General features: G+C 37.5%; 2 protein-coding genes across 6 annotated transcripts in view; both read left to right on the forward strand.

Moving 5' to 3' along the window:
• SDG4 (SET domain group 4) overlaps positions 1-12,966 on the forward strand; it is a 63,126-nt gene extending 50,160 nt beyond the window's left edge. For all 3 annotated transcript variants that reach the window (XM_010270160.3, XM_010270159.3, XM_010270158.3), the window contains one exon: positions 12,633-12,966. In XM_010270160.3, coding sequence (XP_010268462.1) covers positions 12,633-12,819 — 187 coding nt within the window. In that variant the 3' untranslated portion in view covers positions 12,820-12,966. The remainder of the gene's footprint in view (positions 1-12,632) is intronic.
• A 2,421-nt stretch (positions 12,967-15,387) lies between these two features.
• On the forward strand, positions 15,388-20,394 carry LOC104605406 (pyruvate dehydrogenase E1 component subunit beta-3, chloroplastic). 3 transcript variants are annotated; one of them, XM_088892913.1, is made up of 4 exons: positions 15,388-15,821; positions 15,981-16,087; positions 16,197-16,237; positions 19,255-20,394. In XM_088892913.1, the coding sequence occupies exons 1-4, from the start codon at positions 15,719-15,721 to the stop codon at positions 20,225-20,227; spliced, it is 1,224 nt and encodes a 407-aa protein (XP_088749039.1). In that variant the 5' UTR covers positions 15,388-15,718; the 3' UTR covers positions 20,228-20,394. The 3 variants fall into 3 exon arrangements, with proteins under 3 accessions (XP_088749039.1, XP_010268458.1, XP_088749040.1); XM_010270156.3 differs by having other exon boundaries at positions 15,400-15,821; positions 15,975-16,087; XM_088892914.1 differs by lacking the exons at positions 15,388-15,821; positions 15,981-16,087; positions 16,197-16,237 and adding an exon at positions 18,743-18,978.
• The last annotated feature ends 5,026 nt before the right edge of the window (positions 20,395-25,420 follow it).

Here is a 25,420-nt window from a genome sequence, read left to right on the forward strand (position 1 = left end):
AGGAAGCCCTAAATATGACATAGGCCAAGCAGAGGTGGAACACTCAAGACACTCCGCAATAGCCTCGACCTCCCCTACCTCCAAATTTATACCCGCCATGCAACTCTTTTCCAAATTTATTCTCAAATTAGAAATACTTTCAAATCCTTTGATTAGCTCCTTTAGGTTTGCTACCTTTTTGCTAAAACCTCCTTCACAAAAGATCATTAGGTCATCTGCAAACTGAAGGTGGGTGACGGGTCCTTGGTGTCTCCCTATTCTCCATCCCCTAATGGCATCTTCACTGTCAGCCTTAGTAATGATCCTACTAATCACATCAGCTACTAAGGTAAAAAGGAAGGGTGAGAGTGGATCCCCTTGCCTGACACCCCTGCAAGCTGGAAAAAAGTCCCTCACCATACCATTTACCAGAATAGAGTAGTGACAAGTACTGATACACCACATGTCCCCAAATCCACAGTTTCGCATAACCTCTAATAGAAACTCCCAGTCCACCAAATCATAGGCCTTTTCAAGATCCAATTTACAAATGAAACCTCTCTTCCTAGACCTTTTCATTTCCTCCACACACTCATTTGCAATTAAGACCTGATCTGTTATTTGTCGCCCTTGAATGAAAGCCCCATGGGTTTCACTAATGATAGAGGGGAGGACTGTTTTGATCCTCAACGAGAGCACTTTAGCCATAATTTTATAGATGCTTGTCACCAGACTAATAGGTGGCCTTAATTCTAGGGCTTATAATGTGGTTGTCTGCAAATTCCTTAAAGACTTCAACTAAATCCTCTTTCAACACCTCCCAACAGTCTTGATAAAAACCCATTGTAAAGCCATTTGGACCTGGAGCCTTGGATCTATCCATTAGAAAGACAACTTTCTTAATCTCTTCCTCGAAATCCCTTTCTAGCCACCTTGCCACTCCGTCATCAATTCTTGGCCATTCCCACCCCTTCAACGATTGCTCTCTCACTCAAAGGTCTTCTATAAATCGATTTGAAGTGGTCCACAAATTTTCTGGCTATGTCATCCTGGTTGGTAAGCACCTCCTCTCTTATCTCTAGCTTGGTCACAAGATTCTTTCTTCGTCTCCCATTTGCCAAATCATGGAAAAATCTAGTGTTCCCATCGCCTTCCTTAATCCACTTGTGTCTAGATTTTTGTCTCCAACTGATTTCTTCCCTCAGTAACACTTCTTCCAAATCCTTTTTGAATTGTCTCCTTAACACTCTGTCCTCCTCGGTCAACCCATTTTGAGATTCCTTTACATCCAAGTTTTCTATTCGAGAGATTAGGCACAATTTTTGCTCCTCAATTCTACCAAAATGATCTTTATTCCACTCTTTTATTTTGGCTCTCAACCTTTTTAATTTCTTATGAAACTTGATCCCCTTCCATCTTACCCCCCTCTCCTCCTCACCCCACCATTCCTTCACTTGTTGTAATTACCTGTTGGGGATTACTGGTATCATCTGAGAATCTAATGACATTAAAATCCTTGCCCAGGCACCAAGGGCCATCCCATAGCCCCTTAATTGCATATAGTTCATTAGAGAATCTAATGACATTAAAATCTACCTATCAATTCTTCCACTACTTCCACCACATCCTCCCTCCACAGTGTTACGATCCCCCCCGAGGCTCCCCAAGAAGGAGACGAGCTCCAACCTAAACCTCTAGACCTCCAAAAACTCCTCACCCATCTCCCATCTAATTCCATCATTTTGGATTCTTGTAACAACACAATATCGGGTTTTTCCCTTTGGAGTAGGTCTTTGATCACCTTCTCTTTCTTGCACTCCCTAACCCTCTTACTATCCAGCTAATAATTTTCATCGAGACAAAATAGCAAAAAACCCATGAAAGGCCATAATCTCCTCATTTTAGGCCCTTCCTCCTATCCCCCTACCACTAAATTCTAAATCTCCCTCAATGTCTGAGATTAGCCTTTCCACTTCAGATCTTTTTTTCTTCTTTGTTCCTTTTTCCCCCTTCCTAATGCAACAATCATCCAGTTTCTTTTCTCCATCCTTTCCAGCCAATTTCTGAGGAAGAATTTTACCCTGCTCACACTTATTTTGGCTACAACATCTCTCTAAGAATCCTTCCTTTTTTTTAGTTCCTCCATCATTGTACAGATCAACTCCCAAATTCAGTTCGCCTCCCCCTTACTACTTCCTTCCATCACCCTCTCTCCTCCTTCCACTATCACCCTCTCTCTTGCATTAGAACCTCCTGGATGGGAAGCTGGAATATCTGTTTCAAGCATAGCAGACAAGTTAGTACCTAAAAAAGAATTGACACCCATACCTGGTAGGACGGGGGTAGGACTAGAATCACTAGAATTGAGTTGCTGACAGGCGACAAATGGTTTTAAGGCCTTTCTCCTTTTTGGACAAAGTTGTGCAGTAGATAGTGAAAGAATCACTTCCTAACGACCTACCCACTTGGCAATCCTTTCTCTGTGTTTTCGACACTGGAATACCCACATCCATCCTCACGGCCGATTCTTGTCCCTCTCCACCAACATCCTGTAATTCATTAGACTTAGGGTCAGCTCCCTCGACAAAGAGAAGAGGAGTTTTCTTTTGTGGCTGCTTATTTGAAAAATGGTGTCAGCTCATCGCCACATAGGTGTTTATTCCAAAATGCTATTTGGTAAGACTGTTTATTAGATAAACGTTTTGTCAGTTTGTGCGAAAGCCAACCATTTGGTAAGACTATTTATTAAATTAATGTTTCTCCCAACACCCAAAATTTATTTACTATTCAGCTTATGTAGTGCCTAATGGCATCTAATGGCGCCTAGCAACAACACCTAAAAACGTTTATCAACCACTTTCTTGTTTTTCAAGATAAATCAAGTATACAACATTTATTAAATAAATGGCCACAATACCAAACATAGCCCTAATGCTTATCCAGGATAGAAATTGAAAATTAATAAAAGTAACAATATGGTTAAAAATAAACTTAAATACTTGTACTAAATGTGCACTTATAGAAATTTTAAATTACAATAACAATTATTATTATAATTGCTACTACTACTATAATTACTACTACAATTATTATTAAATTTTGTATTCCACTTATGTCTTAAATAAAAATTAATAAAAATTATTTTTATTTAATATGATGATTATATAACATTAGAAATGTTCCAAAATGTCTGGAAAAACTCTATACTTTTTATCTTTTGTGTTCTATCTTTTTTTAAATATTTATTATTCAATTATGATGTCATGAATTTCCTTGAAAAGGTGGATCATTGATCCACCATTTAAATAAGAAAATAGCTTTGCTTTCAGATCAATTTTAAATTATATATTTCATCTACATTATATACATAATTTTTACTTATCACACTTAATTTTTGTTTGAATAAAAAATTAAGTGTGATAAGTAATTTTTAATATTTTTTATGAATAAAAAATTTAATATGGAATTAAAAAACATAAAATATGTATCATAATACATATATTATATGTAATATATGTAAATCATAACTATGATATATGTAAAACATAATTATACTATTTATTGATAAAATATGCATTTTGACTTGTTTGACCTTGACAGTCAAAATGGTGAACTATGACCCGAAGGCAAAAGCGAGTTGGCCTCCGGGTCGGTTTTTAAAACACTGTTTATCATACTTATTATTATTTAATATGTCAAATATATGATGTTAAAAACGTTCCCATTTTTGTAGTTTCTATATATATATTTTTTTCATTTTATTATTTAATTTTGGCAGCATGGATTAGTCCATTTGACCCAAATGGTTTAATTTCATACCACCACTTAGATGAAAGCACTATTTTTTCTAGGTAGATTTTAAAAGTATAAGTTTTTATGTTATTGAAATTATTAATTTATTATGTATGCATTTAATTATAGAATTTAATGGTGAGAAGAAACAAAGAAGCCTTAATATATGATTCAATGAAGGTGAATGCAAATTAATACCTCAAAATTTCAGAAATATTTTGAGGCTATTCATACTTTTTAAAGTAGTATAGATTATTGCTCTGTGAACTTTCTTTTCTTTTTTTCTTCCCTCTTTTTTCTTTTTTTATAACATTTAGCCCTTTTTTGGTTCAAATTTTTAATATCAGCATTTATCGATTATCCAATGCTTTTTGTTTGTTTTACTAGGGGTGCAACTCGAGTTGGCCCAAGCTAGCATTTTACACTGCTTTGGGCTGAGGGCTGGGCCCATTCAAATTTTGGTAAAAGCTAGCCTAGGCTTGTCCAAGTTGCATTCCTATCTTTTACTTTCCAGTTGAAATTCATATACTGCGGTGTCTACGTAATTGGCACTTTAATTTCCTTTCATTACCCAAAATTTGAGATATGTGATTATCAAAGTAATTTCTGATTCTACAATGGAGGTTGACAACCTTGCATATGTCCTCTTCTCAATCATTCTACCTCTTCATAATGAATTGACATTGAGGGTACATTTAACTCGCTAGCATTCAGGATAATTCATATTGCACTAATTAATGGAATGGCAAAATATAAATGTTTTCCCAGTTGTTAAAAGTTGGACAAATTTAATGGTGATGATTGTGATTATATCCTATCAATGAATCTTTTAGTTCATTTAGTGAATCTCTCTCTCTCTCTTTGTCTCACCTCCTCCTCCTTGCATTTTATTCATGTTGTAGTATTAATTCTTGAGGTGTATGAGGAATGGGGTTTTTTTAGGAAGAAAAATTATATTCAAGTACTTTTATGTAATTTTGGGTAATTTTATATAAATATAAAGAATGAGTGTTAGAATTGCAGCTCACAACCTTGAGGCCGAAGCCCATTCAGATGGGGTTTAATTACTAAATGGAGACAAAGCTATCATATTCGAACCACAACAGCCAAATCCACGTGCATGGCCATCATATGATCGAGTGTATGCTTGGAGAAAGCATCTATATATATATAGTGGAACCTTCTTGGAAGGGAGAAATGAATGAGATATTTACCCTAATGCACCCTAATTCCATTTTTCTTCCTCTTCTCTCTTTGTAGGAGGTTGTTTTCCCTAGAAGTTCACTGGAGTTGGGTAGTAACCCATCAATTGGTATCAGAGCATCATGTTGACTACCGGATCCTCTTCCATGGAGGAGAGAGTTGATCAACTGGAGGTTGGCCTACATAGGTTCGAAGATGATTTGAAGATGATCAAGGCAGTTTTATTGGTGATCATGACGTAGATCGAAAAGTCCACATTAGTTGAGAGTTAGAGATATGAAAATGGAGCTTCTAGCAATGGAGGATCTAGGCACACCAATGGAGTTCCAATCCAGTTTGCCAAGCTTGACTTCCCCCACTTTCCAGGTGAGGATCCCTTATCCTAGGTATTGAGGGATGAGAAATATTTTGATCTGTATTCAACCCCTAGTTACTAGCATGTTATTATTGCATCCATCTATCTAGATGGAGAGGCAATCTCTTGGTTCTATTAGTACATGCCTCTAACCCTCAATTTTCTTGGGCGGACTTTACTGGGACACTGTATGCTAGATTTGGCCCTTTGGCCTATAATGACTTTTTTGAGACTTTATCACTAGCTTGGTCCATGAGTATTAAATCAAGTTTGAGAAGATTGTGACCAGGGTTATAGGTTGGTTTGAGAAAGCTCTGGTAGGGAGCTCCTTAGGGGGCTTGAAGGAAGAAATCAAGTTAGAAGTTCAAGCTTGGAGGCCAACTACTATAATGGATATGGTAGGCCTTGCAAAACTACGAGAAGAAAAGTTGAACTAGGCCAAGCAGTTCACTCGACTAGCTGGAGCCATCCTTAAGACCCTTGGCCCAGGACAAGATAACCCTCGTCCAACCATTGCCAAGGGGGTAAGCTAACCCACCCTCCCCTTCAAATGTCTAAAGTGGGATAAGATGTAGGCCTGAAGGGAGAAAGGCCTTTGTTATGATTGTGATGACATGTTTGGGTTGGGCACAAATGCAAGGCCCAACAAGTCTTCCTATCACAAAGTGTGGATTTAGATACTAAAGATAGCCAGCCCTGGGTCCATGGCCAACTTGACAATGAAGATGCTAGTGATTTGATGCAAATGGGGGTACCTGAGATCTCTTCAAGCCTTAAATTGTCAAAAGATTCCCTATACTATCTGACTATGTGGGTTAAGGGAATATTAATGGGTTGAACTTTCTTGGTGTTAATTGACAATGGAAGTACCCTTAATTTTGTGACCTTAACTGTTGCCCTGCAACATGGGCTTGTAATCTATCATACTTTACCCTTTGTCGTCCGGGTTGCTAGTGGGCACAATATCTCCTGTGAAGGGTTGTGTAAGGATTTCGGAAAATACAAGGGTGTCCATTTAAAGTAGACCTCCATCCCTTTCAATTTTCTGGATCTGATGTGGTATTAGTGGTCCAATGGCTGTGCCAACTAGGACCTGTTGTTTGTGATTGGGATAATATGACAATGGACTTCACACTTCATGAGTAACCTTACCATCTCCAAGGGAGCAATCTTGAACCACCTCAAGCCAAGAGCCTCTGGGGCCCACCTAGCTAATGTCTGCCCCTAGCTAATGTCTACCCCTATAGATTCCCCCAATTTCAGTGAGAGGAGATAGAGAAGATTGTAACTGAGCCATTAGCAAAGAAACACATTCAACCTAACAACAACCCATATTCAACCACATCACCATTAGGGATTGGTTTCCCATTCCGATCAGAGATTTATTCTTGGATGTTTCAAAGACAATCTTAAACCACATCACAAATGTTGGACATTATGAATTTCTAATCATGCCTTTCGGCTTGATGAATGCCCTCTCCACAATTTAGGCAGTGATGAATGATGTCTTCATGCCCTATCTTAGAAGTTTTTTTTAGTATATATAGTCTGGATTGGCATTCTCATATATAGTCAAGGCTTCCATATGTACTTTTGGACAAAAATGAATAAGCTACTTGGGCCATAATATGACAAATGCAAAGATAATGGTCGATCTTGCTAAGATCACCTGCATGCTTGATTTTCCACTACCCAAAACTCAAAAGGGAATGCGGGGGTTTTTGGGCCTTATATGTTATTACTGGAGATTAATAAAAGGCTATGGGTTGTTAGTCGCTCCCCTCACTAAATTGCTGCACAATGACTTTTTCAAGTGGACCCTACAGGCCCAACAGGCCTTTGATGATTTGAAATAGGTCTTGTGTACTCCACCAGCCTTGGGACTGTTAGATTTTTCAAAGGATTTTATTCTTGAATGTGATGCATCAGGCTGCGGGGTGGGCATAGTCCTCATGCATGGGGGTCAACGACTGGCCTTCTTTGGCATGCTCTATCACCTCAATCTCAAACCAAGTCCATTTATGAAAAAGAATTAATGGCCATCGTCCTAGTGGTCCAAAAGTGGAGGCTTATCTACTAGGCTGATGGTTTACCATTAGAACCAACCAATGAAGCTTGAAGCACTTGCTGGAACAATGCATACATACTACTGGACAAAAGAAATGGTTAACCAAGTTGATGGGCTTTGATTATGTCATATAAACTAGGTGCAAGCAACAAGGTGGAAGATTCTCTCTCTCTTTCTCTCTCTCTTTCTCATGCATGAAATGAGCCATATAGGAGTCTTGAAGCCTAGTTTCCCTCTTCTCGACCAGCTTGAGGCCCAAGAGGACCCAGGATTATCCTAGATTTGCATGCAATGTCTCCAGGATCCCACTTCCCACCCAAATTATTCAGTGAAGGATATGATTCTATTCTCCAAAGGCAAAATGGTAATACCTTTGACATCCTGGTTTATTCCAGAATTGTTGAGGTTATTCCATGATACATCCCTAGCATACTACCATTTGGCTTCTCACTTCTACTTGCCAGCAATGAAGAACAAAATCCGGGAGTACATTGCTTCTTGTCAAGTGTGCCAACAATAGAAGTATGAAGCTCAGGCACTTGCTGGTCTTCTTCAGCCCATTCCAATTCCAGCTTTGGTATGAGATTAAGTATTCATGGATTTCATTTCGGGGTTACCCATTACTCTTGGAAAATCGGTCATTATGGTTGTGGTGGAACGACTAATGAAAAATATGTTCATTTTGTGGCACTATCACACCCTTATAGTGTGGCCCAAGTTGCAGAGGCATATGTCAAGGATGTTGCTAAATTACATGGTACTACAGCTATTATTTTGGAATAAGATCCTACCTTCCTCAGACAGTTTTGGAACAAGTACTTCAGGTTGCAGGTGATAGGGCTACACCATACCACTAGCTATCATCCCCAATCAAATGGGCAGATCAAGGTACTCAATAGGTGTTTGGAGACCTATCATCGCCAGCCATTTCACTCAGCCGTGGGTATGACTCCTTTCAAGGCTCTTTATGGGAAAGATCCTCCAGCCATTCTACCATACGTAGGTCTCAATTCAGCAGTTGTGTCTTGCTTACTAGAATTTTCCGAGGATGACCATGTTGTTACCTAGCCATAGAGCATTCTTGATCTCCGTTGGTTGAAAATAGGGCGGAAGATAGTCCAGGAAGCACTTGTAGCTTGGATCGGGCTATCTAGGGAGGAAGCCACATGGGAACCCTATAAACCCTTACTACAGCTTTATCCATATTTTGTCCTTGAGGACAAAGCCCATTTGGAGGGTGTTCTTTTACCAGATGGAGACAAATCTATCATATTCGAACAGCAGACAAACCCAAGTGCATGACCATCATATGATCGAGTATATGCTAGGAGAAAGCGTCTCCACGTCAGCTGAAACCATTAAGATCTGCATCAGAGTATTAGAGGCTGTTATGATTTGTGATAAAATCTATATATAGTGGAACCCTTTTGGAAGGGAGAAATGAACGAGATATTTGTGTTCCCTCAAAGAACACCTGAGTTGGGCAGTAGCCCAACTGAGAGTGACATCTCTGAAGAGTTTCTCTACTCTTCTCATTGTTATCTTTTCTCTCTCCTTGCATATTCATATTCATGACAAGAAGGTATGAAGAGCACCAAGAAGACTTTGGCAATGATGGAGATATTTATGATGATGTCTTCAGATTTGTTAGTTAATTTCAGATCTGTTCTCTCCAGCATCTATATTTCTTCTTCAACAATTCTTAGTTATTGGTCTAGTTATCTTTCATTCAATTCATGTTTATTCGAAAATATTTCTTAGGCTAAAAGGAATATTTGTATAGACCAGAGTGTTGGGCAGTCAAGGAAGACATAAAAAAAAATGTGTGGTAGTACTAAGAATGTTGAAAAAGGATACAACCAGGCATGACTTTATTAGAAGGAATCTAGGAGTGGCTCATGTGCGTGAAAATGGGTAGGTCAACTAAGAAGGTTTGTTAAATCCAAAAGAAATGATCAGTTCCTATAAGTGATTTAAGGGGCTAGAAGAGAACCAATCAGAAGAAGTGATCTGTTACAAGGGGCTAGAAGAGATAGGGGCAAGCCAAAAAGGATGTGTTAAGTAGTGGGATATAATTTAAAGGCTTTAACAATGGTATGGGACTGAACAAAAGGAATGGTGGAACAAGATTCATGTAGCTGAACTCATAACGTTGGAAAGAGATTAGATGATGATGGCTATAGTATCTAAAGAAATTACTATAATTAGTTATTATTAGAATTAACATAAATAGTAAGAACAGACTTTAAATAGTATATTCTGTTGGCTGTCATTTTTGAATTGCCTGGCTTTTAAGGTTTTTTGGAGAATTTTGAGGCATTTTTTTGTTGTCTAGAAAACAGTTCTAGAATCTTTTCTTGAAACTGGTGCTTTTATGTCTAAATCGAATGTAGCTTGTGTTAGGACTTTTCTAGGCTTCTAAAGTATTTCTAGATCTAGTGATTAATGTTTTATTGGATTTTGTGAAGAATTAAGAGCAGCTCTTTTTTCTCCCATTCTATTTTGGTGCCTGTTGGGAGTTATCCTCTTATATCTTGATTGTAGGTCAAGATTCATTTATTTAGGCCTTTTTGGTGATGAAGTGATCAAGGATCATTCAATAAAGTTGTTTGGGATTGATGAACTCTTTTGTAGTGATCAGACAGTTTTTTTTTTTTTTTAATTTATTTTTTGATTAATAGTAATCAGACATAGCTTTAAGCTTGGTCTTGTACTCTTGTTTCAAGTGGTACTCAAGTTTCTATTTGGTTTTAGGAGGAAGGTGAAGCTTCATTTCTGAATCTTAAATGACAAGAAGTGGTTCTTCATTTGTGGTCACGCTTTTTGGTGATGCATGGTGCATTACAGATACTCATTGAATTATCTTAAATGCGCTTCAGGACTCAATGCGCTTCATACATGTTTGATAAAATGCCTAAATGACTCTAGGTTTTTGTCTTAAGGCAATTTACTTTTAATTGTTCTTGTACTTTGTAAAAGGGGGTTATGGTGGCAGTGGATGTGAAAGGCCTGAGGATTGGCTTGAGTCAGCTGGTGGAAGAGGATGGAAGGATTCAAGGTCCCTTTTATCTAGCTTCTCTCTCTCTCTCTCTCTCCTCCCTCCCTCCCTCCCTCCCTCCAGATCTTCTATCTGTTAGGCAGTTATGCCACATCAGTGCAAGTTCGGAGGTTGCTATGTCAGTCAGTTGTCCAGTTGTCAGTCACTTGTATGTGCTCATGCTGCTCTCATGATTTGTTACATGACCCCTGATTGCTATTTCAGAACTTGGGTCACTTCGGGTTTATGTTATTAGACTGGGTTATATGTCTACCCCTCTTTCAGTTTCTATGGGGTATTTGATCAATAACAGGAAGCATTTCATTAAAATAAGAGATTAGAATACAGATTTGGGGAGATAAAACATCTTAGCTCTCCGACGTTTCAGAATAAACAATCAAGGAGAGAAAAACCAGTTACAAATGAGCCCAGAAAGTAGCATCCCTATGCATTCGTTGCCTAGCTAATCCATTGGCGAAGGAGTTGGCACTTCTCTTTACCCAAATACATTTTAAATCAACGTCCTTAGTCAACCACTTAAACTTCCTCTTCTCATTGTTGTAGTTCCAGACCCCAATCTTGTCTTCTTTTATCCCGCCCACTACTATCTTAGAATCACCTTCCATGACCACCATTACCTTGGCCCTAAGGGAGTCTCAACTCCTATTGGACCAGAAAACAAGGCTATTATATTCCCTTGTTCATTCCTTAACACTCCCCCGATGCCAGATGGCCCTGGGTTTCCCAAACTGCTACCAAAAAAATTCAGTTTGATGAAGCCATGAGGGGGAGGATTCCATGATGGACTTGAAGTCAACTTATATGGGACTGACTTCGCAACTTCCTTCCAATTTTGTAACAGATCATCAACTGAGAAGTCTGAACATCTGCAAATATTTCAGCCAGTGTATTGCCCTTATGTGGATCACTTCTATGACACTTTCTAGAATTCTCTCCTTATCAGAAAAAGTTCTTAAGTTTCTTTCCTCCCAAATAGACCAGCATACAGCAGCCCTAACACATCTCCACATAACCTTTCCTCTTTTTGTTGGCCAGCTGAAGGAGGAAAAAGTAAATAGGCTTTGCACATTCAGGGGGAATTCCAACTGCACCCAAAAGAAAAAAAAAAAAATAGAAGTGAACCATTCCTAAATACATTTTGCAAATTGACAGGAAATTAATAAGTGGTAACCGGACTCACCATCAGCCTTACAGAGAGCACACCAATGAGGAGATAAACATCTATTAGGTCTCTTTCTTTGATAATTTGAAGTTTTTGGTAGAGTGTTTCTTTTATTGGCATATTTATGAATTAATCTCCATTAAGTTGGTAGTGTAGTTCTATGGTTGAAAATGTGTTGAGAGGTGGATTTGATGATAGGTTGTCTTGGGTAAGAGATGTAGGCCTCTAAAAATACTGTGTTGGTAATGTCCAGGCCATCTAACCAGTTAAAGATTTGTCTTGTGGTAAGAGCCAAAAGTGCCCCTATGAATGCAATTGCACTGGTTGCCATTGCCAGAATCTTCAAGTTGCTTTGTTTGAAAAAAGCTATGGCAGATCAATTGGTTATGTTGCCGGCAATATTACATTATTTCTAGGCAAGCCGGTTAGTGTTCACTTGAGAGGGACTATTGGAGTATTAGTGTTAGTCTCTCAATAGAAAGATACATTTGGGGTATAGTAGTAATTCATATTTCAAAAAAAGGTATCATTATTACCAGTGATCTCTACTCCTTGTTCTCTCCTCTTTTCACACTAATTCAGGACAAGACTTACTACAGGTCTTAATATGTATAGCGTATTGAAGATCATTCACATCAATAGTATTTTTCATATGTAAGAGCTTTCATACAATGATTATGAATGCAGATTTCTAGGGAAAGTGATCAAATGTTGATTTTTGACATCTCATTTAATATTTTAAGTTTTTTAGGGTACCGCTATTTCAACCCTTGATGAATTGGGTTAACTCTTGCTAGTATGTGTGGTTTTGAACACCTCTTCCAAGGATTAATTTGACTATTTCCTTTTTCATCTTTTGATCTTCAAAAGACCAGAGTCCTGTTATTGAGAATGATATACACCTTTGGTTCGATATATTTGGTTTGATAGGGCTTCTAAATAATGAGATTTTCTTTGCTTCAAGCTTCTTAAATTGGAAGTGAAAATAAACAATGACATGGTTTTCTTTCTGTAGATTTGTGCACTTTGGACCCAAAGTTGAATGCTATTGTGGTGCTCCAAATTGCCAAGGCTTCCTTGGGACCAAGAGAAAGATTGAAGGCTTCATTGAAACAAAGAGAAAGATCTATAAGGTTGATTTATGTTGGGGCTCCAAGCGCAGAAGATCATCAATGAGGTATTTGGCAATTATGCATCAGTGATTTGTATTTTTTATGTGATTTGTTTATTTTGGGTTATTCATGTTCTATATCAACTTGTTTGCCAATGCAAGCAAATTCCAATAAAAAAGTGTTGTGTCATTGTTGATTCAGGCAACATTCATTAAATTCAAAGTTTTCTTCTTTTCATATTGCCTTAAATGCAAAATTTTCCTGTTAAAAATTTTGTAAATTTTTTTTCCGGTTAAAAATGGTGCATTACACAACAAAATTGTTTTGTCAAGATCTTTTTCCTTTTCAAGAATGTTTGGTAAAACCTCCTTTCTAGTGCGCCTGGTCTCTTACAGTCCTAAAAGGTTAAAATGGCTTGGCTTGACAGCCATTTGGTGTATTAGTTATGCAACAAATGGTATCAGAACCTACCACCACATCTCAACATCTTATCACAAGTCATGGAGAGAACTACTTGGGAGGACTACCTAGAGCAGGGTGAAAACTGTCATGGAAAGGGATACTTGGAACAAAGTGAAAACTGTCATGGTAGGCGGGGGCTATCTGCCGCCAAGAGTAGAGCTGCCTAAAGTGAAGCGGCAGGGACATAGGATATGGAAACATTAGTTTTATACCCCATTTGGGTAGACTTTTACATCTGGATGTGATGTTCTTTTATACATCATTTACATAGCTTTCTGTTTCTTTCCTAAAATTTCATGCATTAATCGTAGATACTCGGATAATCAGATGGCCACAATTAATTCATTAATCTTAAGGATCACTTTGATAGCATAGGCTCTTGGATTGATTTTTTTTTGGATGACTCAAATGAATTGAAATCTTGGTACATCAGTTGGATGGTTGAGATTAATAATTCTTTAATCTTATGAGAATACTTTGATAATTTAGACCTTTGGGTTGATCCGGTACACCAGTAACATGATTGGAATAGTCCAACATTTGAAAGACAAAAGGATCATATGATTGATATTAGGACACCAAAGTTGTGGATCATATTTGGTTGGATGGAAAGATAGAAAAAGATAAAAGGCCCCATCTATGGACCGTCCGCTATATAGTTTCTATCGAAATAAAGATCAAATAGGATGGGTCTTGTCCCAAGGCCATTAATTCAGAAAATGAAATCTTCTATTATTATGTCCACAAACCTAATTTAATCCTTCCAACTGTCCCAACTGTCTCACTCTCTATGAATCATGACACTTATCAAACTTATCGGATCCTTTATTAACTGTAGATGCTGGTCCAATCATTATAGCCACAGCATTATAATATGTTGGCCTTGTGTAAGATTTTACAAATGGGTTATTATGATTGGCCCTTTATTACGAGTAGGATTGTAGAGATTCATGTTAGATATCTATGAATACAAATATAAATATATACAGTATAAATACATACAAAAGAATACAAAATACAAGGTTAAGCATAATTCGGAAGGAGTACAAATACAAATATGCAGAGCACAAGATCTTATATTTTGTATTTGTACTCCTTCCAAACTGAGCTTTAGATTCGTCTACGCCCGCCTATGTGAGATGGAGGATACTGAGCCAATCAAGTTATACTTGTAGTTTCGTTAAAAAAAAGTTGTAATTGTAAACACATCATCACGTGGTGCCCGTCAAGTCGTCAGCCCATCAGCTCATGTGCGTGAATAAATTTGGTTAAGAAGTCTGTTCCACGTTAGACAGCTTCAGCTGTCTAAGATCTCTCTCCATGACATGGATACAGTCATGCTTTCAGCATTTCCAACCCTACTGGCACAGGGATTTTGATCCCAATTATCCGCTATAATGAGTTGGAGATTCTATCAATTGAGCCACCGGCAGTTGATATGTAGATGCAAATGGATCGGGTTGAATTTGAATTGGGATATATTCAAATGCAAATGGATCGAATCACATCTTATAAATGATGATTTGAATCTAAATTTATTAAGAATGTTAGATATCCAAACATGATTCAATCTGATTAAAATTCTAAAAATGTTAATAAGTTATTAAAAAACCCTTAACATTTTATATAAAGAAATTAACTGTTTTCATTATATATTAATATGCAGCGCTGTTACTATTACATATTTATAGGGTTGACAATTTCGGATTTGGTCCAACTTGAACCCGATCAATGCAATACCAAAATGATAAAAAAAAACCGATCAATGCAACCTCAATCAGAAAAAATGAGTGTACTTGTATGTTTCAATGCTGCATTGTAAATGTCAATGTCAGATTCAGCATGTGTTCGCTTCAACCTGAACTTGACTAAAAACCCAATTAAGTTCAACCCAACCCGATCCTAACCCATTAGAATCGAGTCATTGTGGATTGACCACCTAACCTGATCCACTGACATCTTTATATATAGATTAGGGATTTTTATTGTTGTCACTCTAAGAAACCTTAGTTTCATTGTACAGTTGAGATTGGTGCTGCTAGAAATTAATGCCAATACACAGGCGAATATTAATGTTATAGATGGGGTATTTAAAATTTTGAATTATGTATAGGTTTAAAATGGAATTTAAAATTCTGAAGTGGAGTGCAGTATAATTTTTACTATTAGATGAACGTGTGAGGCAGGGAGAGCCCTGTGACAGCCATTATACATCCGAATTTTTTCCATGGTAGGTATAGCTGGCCAACGGCAAAATGATGATCAAACACGAAGAGAGAGAGAAGGCCAAACAAGAAAATATAGAAAGAGACTTGGTGGAGTGGAGGCGATAGAACCAAAGATGATAGTTGGAAGGAAGTCCATTTAATTTGGGTCAGCAGCCAAGTAAGAGAGTAAGAGACACCCAAAACCAAGAGAGCCGAGAGCGGTGGCCAGCAACACCGTTGGCTCTTCCCTCCTGTCTTCTCCTTCTTCCATTTGTTGTATACAAGATCTCCAATCATCCCTTCTCTTCGTAGTTACAGAAATGGCAGCGATTTTGAAGGGTATAGTGGCGACCTCAGTTCTGTCATCATCCTCTGATTTCGTTCCTAAGGGAGTTCAGCTCCCCTCCCTCAAATCTCTTCCAGGTTTGATCCCACTCTCTCTCTGGTTTGTTTTTCTCAATTACTTATTGATTTCGCATTCCATATGGAAGTGGGTGTTTCGAACATCTTCTGAAAATTCCTTTTTTCTTTTTCTATTCATCTTTAATCCGGATCTGGGTATTTCATTTTTCTAAGTTTCAGAGCGGAAGGGAGGTTTTCTGGTTGACGGATCTGATGCAAAGGTGGTTCCTGTTTCTAATGCCAGAGCTCGCAGTGCTGGCCGATTGGTTGCTGCTAATGCTGTTGCAGTTAAATATCTCGACTAATCTATTGTCCTAGCTATTTCTTTTGGATTTTTATAAAAAAATGGGTCTTTGTTACTGATGACGTTTCAATCTGTTTCTTGTTTACGCGAAGGCTGAAAAGTCTGCGGCTTCTACAGCATCTAAGACTGGAGGGTAAACTATTCTTTTATACTATTTCTTGTTGTGAAAATTGTTTTTTATTTTTCATTTCTCCTTTTTGACGCTGTATTCTTCTTACCACAATGAACTGGGGGTATGGGATTTGTCTATTTTATTTAAATTGATAAGCATTGGCTGTGATATGTTTGTTAGCCAAGGTTGAGAGTTGGTCACGTTATATTACAAGGACTTGACATTGCATTTTCCAGTTCAAAAGGGAATTTATTTATTAACCTGTGAAGAACTAGAGAGTTATTGAGATTGTGATTTGTTCCTTTTCTTTTCTATTTTATTTTTCTTGATAAGTAAGGAATTATTCTTTGTGTTATATTTTGATGCAACTAGTTTTAGCTTCATAATATTGTTACAGAAACTCCAATGCTACTCAGTCTTTTCCAGGTTGTTACTAATCTATAGTTCTGTTGATCAGTCCAAGTTTTTTTTTTTTGCTTTAGAATCCTTTGATTATGAATTGGGGTTTGAAAATACAAGGTTTAACGGATGTAGAGTCCAAGTCTTTCATTGCACCCCTCTCTATATTCATAGCTTTTGTGTTCATTGAGAAGAGACGTTAATTTTTGTTGTTTTCCTATATATAAACGATCTACATAAAGTGTCCTCATTTTACTTCGGCTTTGTTCTTTTTATTATTTGCTGAAATCGGTCCTCAAGGGGTTTGGATTTCTGTCTTCTCAAAAGCTTAACATAAGAATCGGTATTTTCAAAGGATTGACTACTTGTTGACTATTCAATTGAGGGTCAATTGACTGCATTATTAACTAGTCAATGTGGTCACCTATGACAACTATGCATCAACTAGACCGACTAGTTAATTAACGACTAGTCAACCTAGTCAATCACATAGTTATATTCATGCTCTTATTTTAAATATTTGTGATAGAACGTATCTTTTCTTCATCGACTAGTTATTGCCTCACTACATTGATAACACTATTAGGAATTTAAATAATCAATGCACCATAGGATTTTTTTTTTATCAATAACAGGATTTCATTATAATAGGGGAACGTTATACAACAGAGGAGAGTCTCACCAGAATTATAAACATAGTACAGATTACAGTTGTGCCCAAAACACTCAATTGAAGATAGATTTTTTTCCAAGGAATTCTGTAAACACAGTCACTCATTTTGGAATTTGAATATTTGTTTTCTGAACCTGAAACCTGGGAATTGTTTCTGTTTAATCCTATGAAGAGAGTCTTCTGTTTGATGCTCAGTATCTTAATTTTGTCTCTGGTGTATTGATTTCCTTCAGATGACATAACAGAAAAATAAAATAGTTTGAAAAGAAAATCCAGTTTGAATATATTTATATATGCATATGACCTTTCCTATTCTGCCCTTTTTAGTGTTGATGGATGATGTGACTAGTCCAAGTCATCCACTGGATTGGTCACCTGTCCAATCCTGCAGTCCATGTTGATCCTATAGCCCACCTTGTATCAGTATTTTACCCTAGTACTATGGACTATTACAAGTTTTAGAAGAGAGCATGTGTGATTTTTTATATGCAGGGTTTTACATCTTATGGGCCTATAGATGTCCATTGGAAAGTAGTAAAGCACCTATTGTCTGGGCGGTGGAACCAACCATGTGGCTAAACATATGATACATTAGTTTATAAGTTACTCTTATTAATAAAATACTCTTGCAAGCAAAAGTGTAGGACTCGCTTGACTGATAAAAAAATGTAGGGTTCGCTTGAATTCATAAGAGAAAGGAACTTTCTTTATGAAGAACACTTCTAAGATAAAATTTCTCAGAATACTATAAAAAGATCATTAGTGAACAGTCAAAGCTCAGAAAAAACTGCAGGTTGGGAGGATTACTTTGGTGCAGCCATGATACAAGAGAAGAAAGAAGGTTCTGGTTATGTGTGTTTGGATCCAGGCAGAAGGTTTGTTACAGCAATAGTATTACCCGTTCACACCTCATCAAATGATGTAGCAGAAGTATGTGGTCCCAGAGCAGTAGACCAGTTGGCTGTGGATTTGCAAATTGAAAACAGAAAGATTGTTGGAGATTCTCGTAACATTGTTTGAGCCATGTAATACGTGATAGAGGCAATCCCATTGAAGAATGACTATAGCATTAAAAGAACTAGGCTTCAGCTTTCTATGCTTGAATCAATATCTTTCTTATACAAGCCATCTGAAACTTAACTTTGTTCTATACCATGAGATGGTGCCATCATTGAACTTCAGTTCTCGAATTGTTTGGGTAAGTTGTATCCCAGAAGGTTTGTTGCAGGCAGAAGGATGTCAAATCAATGCTTGTGACAACTTGAAATAGATGTCTAAGGATGTCAACATCACTTTTCAAAAATTAATCCTTTCTTTTCCAACAGAAAGAAAATAAGAGAAACCTAAGAAGATTTTTAAGAGAAATAGTTTTATCTGCTATCTAAAAAATTTCATCTGCATCTTGTCATGTACTCCATCTATAATGGTCCAAATCGTGTTTTTGAGAATTTCAGGATCCAAAGTTGGAAAAAGAAATGGTTAGTTAGTGTAATCCCCCAATGGGTGTGTTCATCAACCTAATGATTGGAGCAAGAAGCACTCTCTCTCTTCGGAGATTAAGTGGTTGAGTGGAATGAGCCACCATGTTTTCCACAATGGGTTCTGGCAAGAAAAGAGATTATTAAGCAAGTTTAAGGTTCGAGGAGATTATGAAAATATACCTTCCCCGCCTGGTGCTCCAGCTAATGATGTGAGTGTCGTATGTGGGGAAAGAACCAAAAAGAATAGGACATTTTTTACACATGAATCATAGCATGTCTTCGTTGTGATTAAATGATTCTTTCTCGTACTTTTGTTGCTACTTCAATGATTTAGTAGAACCTTAACTAGGAGACACTGGTATATTGTATGCCAGGCTAATGGAATGATCCCAATTATATTATGTTGCATTATATTTGTTATTTATCCTTGTCTGATATTACCTGTTGCAACTGTGCTTGATGGTATTTCACTTTTGTATCACCAGGCATGAGCTTTTGCTATTTGAGGCCCTTCGAGAAGGTCTGGAAGAAGAGATGGACAGAGATCCTCGAGTCTGTGTCATGGGGGAGGATGTGGGTCACTATGGAGGCTCATATAAGGTGACCAAGGGCCTAGCCAAGAAGTATGGGGATCTCAGGGTGCTGGACACTCCCATTGCTGAGAACTCATTCACTGGTATGGCTGTTGGGGCTGCAATGACAGGCCTCAGGCCAATTGTTGAGGGCATGAACATGGGCTTCCTTCTCCTGGCATTCAACCAGATCTCCAACAACTGTGGCATGCTTCACTACACCTCAGGTGGTCAGTTCAAAATTCCAATTGTCATCCGTGGGCCTGGAGGTGTTGGACGTCAGCTTGGGGCAGAGCACTCTCAACGACTAGAGTCATATTTCCAGTCAATCCCTGGGATCCAGATGGTTGCCTGCTCAACCCCTTACAACGCCAAGGGCTTAATGAAGGCAGCTATCCGGAGTGAGAACCCAGTGATATTGTTTGAACATGTGCTCCTCTACAATCTCAAGGAGAGAATACCAGATGAAGAGTATGTTCTGTCACTGGAGGAAGCTGAGATGGTGAGGCCTGGTGAGCATGTTACTATCCTTACCTATTCTCGTATGAGGTACCATGTGATGCAGGCTGCAAAGACACTGGTGAACAAGGGATATGACCCTGAGGTTATTGATATCAGATCATTGAAGCCGTTTGATCTATACACGATTGGAAATTCAGTGAAGAAGACACACCGTGTACTGATCGTGGAAGAGTGCATGCGAACAGGTGGTATTGGTGCCAGCCTTACGGCCGCCATCAACGAGAATTTCCATGATTACTTGGATGCACCAGTTGTTTGCCTCTCATCACAAGATGTACCAACCCCATATGCTGGAACATTGGAGGAGTGGACTGTGGTTCAGCCTGCCCAGATTGTGACTGCTGTTGAGCAACTCTGTCGGTAGTCTAAGCTGCAGCAAAGTTTAGGCTTAGGAGATTTTGTATGTTTGAACTGATATTTTCTATTTCTGCAACTTTTTCATGGCATTGTTTTCAGTGAGTTTGACGTTCTGTCAAAGATTTTGTGTTTGTCATCTATTACTATTTTTTAGGTTGAAGCCATTTACTTCAATTTTAATTTGCTGCACTTGTTTTATATCAGATAAATTCATCAACGGTACAGCTTTACAAGGTAAGAGATACAACCATGGCTTTGCAGCCTTTCGTGTGTAAAAGATAAATTAAATACATGCTTGACAGTTGATATTATAGTTATTTCTATCATCCAGAAGGGAATATTGTATATGATATTATGGTCTGAATCCGTAGGATGCCTCTAAGTCTTGATCTGACTGAAACATGCTACAATGAACTCCCTCTGCATGGGCCGAATCTCAAAATAGTTCTAATTGCTTGATCATCATCATCATCATCCAAGCCTTATGGGGTCGGTTACATGAATCCTGTTTCACCAATCTGTTCTATTTAGAGTCATATCTATTTTTAAAATATTAGTATTTAAAATTATTTTTTATTACTTCTACCCACGTCCTTTTGGTCTAGTCCTAGTTCTTCTAGTCCCTTCCACTTGTCCCAAACCACTTCTTCTAACTAGAGCTGTTGTGTTGGCGGTGTTCGATGCATGTGACAAAACCCTCTTAGTCTAGTCTCTCTCATTTTATCACTTATTCGAGCTATTTTTAAGTTTTTTTTTATGGATGACTCCATTCTAATCCTATCCTTTCTATCTTTTCCACTCATTTATCTTAGTATTCACATTTTTGCCACACTTATTTTTTGAACATGTTTCTTGATTGTCCAACACTATACTCCATACAACATAGCTGGTCTTACAATTGTTTTTATAGATTTTCCTTTTAATCTAACTAGTATTCTCCTATCACACAAAAGTCCAGATGCATCCCTCCATTTTGCCTAACCTATTCTAATTCTTTGGATGACATCTTACTCAATCACTCCCTTGTTATGAATTATTGAACCAAGGTACCAAAAATTGTCACATTAAGTTAACTCTTGGTCTCCAAATTGATAAACCTAGTATTGATCACATGTTATAGGTGATTTGATATACCAAGGTACCAAAAATTGCCTAACCAATTCAAATGGTATATGTTTGTCTGAATCCACACCTAGTATTGATCAAAACCAATTTGATTTAAGTGATTTGATTTCGGTTACTTTAAAACTTGATGGAATCTTGATGTACCCTAATCCGATCCAATAACATTCAAACATTTGTGCTTATATCTACATAAAGTGAAAATTATAAGGAGTACCCTGTACTTTGGGGGTAGTGATACTTAGACTATGTTTGGTTTGAAGGAAAAGGTAGGGAAACCAAACAGTCTTTAGGGTCTTAACTTTTACTTGCAACAATGAGATATCCTAGACTTTTAGAAATCGACACTCAAGTCCAATTTATTAAGTGTGGTGAGTGGTAAATTTATCAAAAGACCCATTTTCAGTTTAAATACGAGAGAATAAAATTGCAAAATAACAAAAACGGACTTGGTTAATGTGCAAATTTTTGGGTTGCTTTAAAACTTTATTCGTTCAACCCTAAGAAATGGGAAAGAAAGGGTTAGGAACTAGGGTTTTAGAGACTTGATGAAAGAGATGGAAAAATGGACTCATGAAACAAGAAAACAATAGTTTTGGAATTTTTAAATCTTTCAAGGTACACTTGACATCACATGTTCTAGATAAACCTGAGTATTGATTTTTGGAAGGTACCTTTTATTACAAGCAGTGAAAGTTTGAAACCATTAAATTTCACTACCCCAACATTACAATCTGGCTCCTGGTAACCTTCCCTAAAACTAATGTGTTTAGCAATAAAGCTGGTTTTAGGGATGCAAATGGATCACATCGGATTCAAATTAGGGTATATTCACTACAATTGGCTTGAGACCTTGCTAGCCAACCAATTGGCACTTTGCTAAGTCATGCATCCTTGTCTTGAAGGAGAAGACATGATATTGAAAAACTTGTAACCAAAACGAATCGTTATCTTGTGAATTTGGATTGGCTCCCCATAGAATATTTTGCTGGGAATATCTATCTCCCCTTGAATGACAACATACAAGTATGAAATATATTCATGATGTGCAGATGGAATGTGCTGTAGGATTGATGTGGGGAGCCAATTTAAACTCTCACGTAAATTCGAGGAGGGGGTTGATTGGTCAAAGCTCTTCCTGTATCATATCTTTTTTGCATCATAAATTTCCCCATTATTTTTATTTGTTAATCTTTGCTATTTTTCATTTGAAATGAATCGAGTAATCAAATTACTTGGTTGGACTTTCCAACTTATGACCCATTATCCTAAATGGTTTAATAGTCCAGCATGAGGAAACGTCAATAGAACTAGAAACCTTCTACTTAGTGGAGTGCTATATTATACATCTCAGGGTAAAATACTTAAGCTTTAGAAAATGAACTAAAACTTATCCTGCTGTTTCAAAAGTCCTTTAAAATACCATTGAGTTTCCTAACAATTGACAATTGTTAGCAACTGTTAATGGAAAGATAGAAAAGACTATTTTACCTTTTCTTTTTCTTCAAATTTTCAAAATGATAACACTTGAAGAAATAGCTTGAGGGATGTGACTGGAGAAGTTGTTTGATGAGAGATCCAAGGTCACCAACGAACAAGTTGAGGGGGGAGATTCAAATGGTGAAGGTGGGAGTAGGGAGAGATGGAGCAGGATGTGACACTTGGTTGGTTTAGGGCTACAAATTTGAACATGAATGAGAGTGTTCCATGTATAGGCATTTGATTATTAGCATGCAAAGTACCTCTGTTTTAAGAAGCAGAGAAACAATGGTGGATTTGAGGAAGTATACATATTTTCTCACAATGGAAAGATCACACATCTCAAATTCTCAACCAGCCAAGCCAAAGAGACTTTTGAGAGTTGGAGGAGTTTCCTCATCTGCTTCACTCTTAGTCTAGACTTTGATTTTTATATGCTAGTAAGTAAAATATTTTATTTATTTTTTCTTTTTCCTCAATAAATAGAAGAAAGATAGTTTTATACAAATAAAATGCATGTATATATGTATTTGTTTAGGATGGATCTCCTACAAGGAAATTTGAACCTTGTAGGGGTATTAGGTAGGGTAAATCCCCTATCCCCCTACATCTTTGTTCTTTGTGTGGAAGCGCTTACCAGAAAGTTTATGGTGGAAGCAAGCAAACCTAAGAGTCTCATTGGTTATAAAGCCTCAAAAGATGGACCTTGTGTGCCTATTGTCCAATTTGTTAATGATTATTTGATATTTGCCAAAACAACCATGTTGGCTTGCTTGAGAGTCAAAGAAACTCTATTAAAGTTTGATGAGAATTCCTTTGGAGAAAAAGAATGGCTCCATTTTAGGGGCTCCAATTATTAATGGTGGGTTTCCAAGAAATTATTTTCAAATCTCAAAGAGAAAGTAAATAACAAACTCAAAGGGTGGAAAAAGAAAACCCTCTCACTAGCAGGTAAAGTTACTTTATCCAACTCGACCATTAGCACTATGCCCTAGTTCATCATAAGATCCCTTGAAATCCTAAAGAGTGCTATTGAAGATATAAATAAAAGTCAACAGAATTTTGGGACAAGGGGAGTGGTAAGAAACCCATCCATTCATTGATCATGAGAAAAGTTTGGAAAGAAGACGTGGGTTGTAGCCTTGTGCCGAACCATGTTTGGGACAATATTAGATCTATATTCTTCCCTTCTAGTTCGTGTGAGGGCAAACTTATATGGAGGTTTGATCCCAAAGGAATCTTCACTATTAAGTTGGCGTACAAGGAAGCTAGCGTGATGTCAAGGGGTTGGTTGGGTGGGACAAGTATGATGTTTAGTAAGATTTGGAATCTCAAAATCCCCCCAAAAAGATAAAAACTTATATTTACCTTCTCCTAGATTCTGGGCTTCCTTCAAAATCTCATCTTATCTTTCATGAGATTGCTATTGAGGGATCTTGTAGTTTTTGTGGAGAAAATGAAGATGTGGATCATATTTTCAGAAAGTGTACCATGGCCAACCAAGTTTTGGTCCTTAAATTCAGAGATCTTTCTATCCAAGATTTGTGGGCAAACCTGAGTGAGGTGAATAACCTTGAGAAGCCCTTGTGATATGAAAAATGCAATCTCATTCTTTGGTCTATCTGGAAAAATAGAAATAAGAAAACTTTTAATAATAAAAGTTATTCCCCACCAATTATTATTGATAGAGCTTTAAGTTCCTATAAGGAAGTTTTTCCTCTATTGACAAAGATTAGCAATGCAAAGGCCCTAAAAACATGGAAATCTATTATGAGGAAATCCCCAAGAGATGGCATTATTAAAATAAATTTTGATTCTTCTAGGAGGGAGGACCGATGGAGATTGTTTGATTGCTTTCTTGTAGAGGCTTGGGAAACCCATAACATTTCTCTTAATTATAGGAACTACCATGTATGTATTGAAGGTGATTCTCTTATTGTCATCTCTTGCCTCAAGAAGAAGATTGATATCCCTTGGAAGTTGAAGACTATCATATTCAGAATGCTCAAGGCTGGCTGACTTGTTGGAATGTGGTGTCTCCTACCTCTACTCCTTCAAAGAAGTAAACCAAGTTGCAGATTTGATGGTGCATCAAGCTCTCTTTCCCGCTCCTCCTTTGTATATCTCAAACCTCCTTTGTGTTTTATTGTATATACCCCCCGCCCTTTCCCCCTTTGATCTTACCAATAAAAAGAATGGATCAGGTTAGGTTTGGATTAGCTACTTGAGATCTCAACCCAAGTGCAATCCAAATTTAGGTCAGACCCAGCCTGAGGCCTAGTAAAATCTCCAATTGGGTCGGTTGGACTGAGATTAGGATCACTCAAGTTGCAGCCCTAACATAGTCACTCAACCCCAGTATGGAGGCATAGGATCAAAACCACATGCCTTCGCATTTAGGTTTGCGCTAGCATCCAACAATGCATTGGGAACCATCTCCTTATGAATTTAAGGTATATATACAAGAGATATGTCCAAACTGCAGGCTTCCATGGGCTGACGGGATTCCCTACGACCAAAAACTCTTGCATATACTCTAAAATGGGAGTCAAGCCGCATACTGAGAACATCTCCCTATAAACTTAATATATAAACGTAC

Source organism: Nelumbo nucifera, chromosome 8 (genome assembly GCF_055504915.1).
Source record: "Nelumbo nucifera cultivar China Antique chromosome 8, China Antique-T2T, whole genome shotgun sequence".
Taxonomy (NCBI): Eukaryota; Viridiplantae; Streptophyta; class Magnoliopsida; order Proteales; family Nelumbonaceae; genus Nelumbo; species Nelumbo nucifera.

Coding starts and splice junctions, on each gene's coding strand:
- LOC104605406 (XM_010270156.3), top strand. CDS start 15,719: ATGGCAGCGATTTTGAAGGGTATAGTGGCGACCTCAGTTCTGTCATCA. Junction 15,822..15,974: donor CTCCCTCAAATCTCTTCCAG/GTTTGATCCCAC, acceptor CATTTTTCTAAG/TTTCAGAGCGGAAGGGAGGT. Junction 16,238..19,254: donor ACAGCATCTAAGACTGGAGG/GTAAACTATTCT, acceptor TTGTATCACCAG/GCATGAGCTTTTGCTATTTG.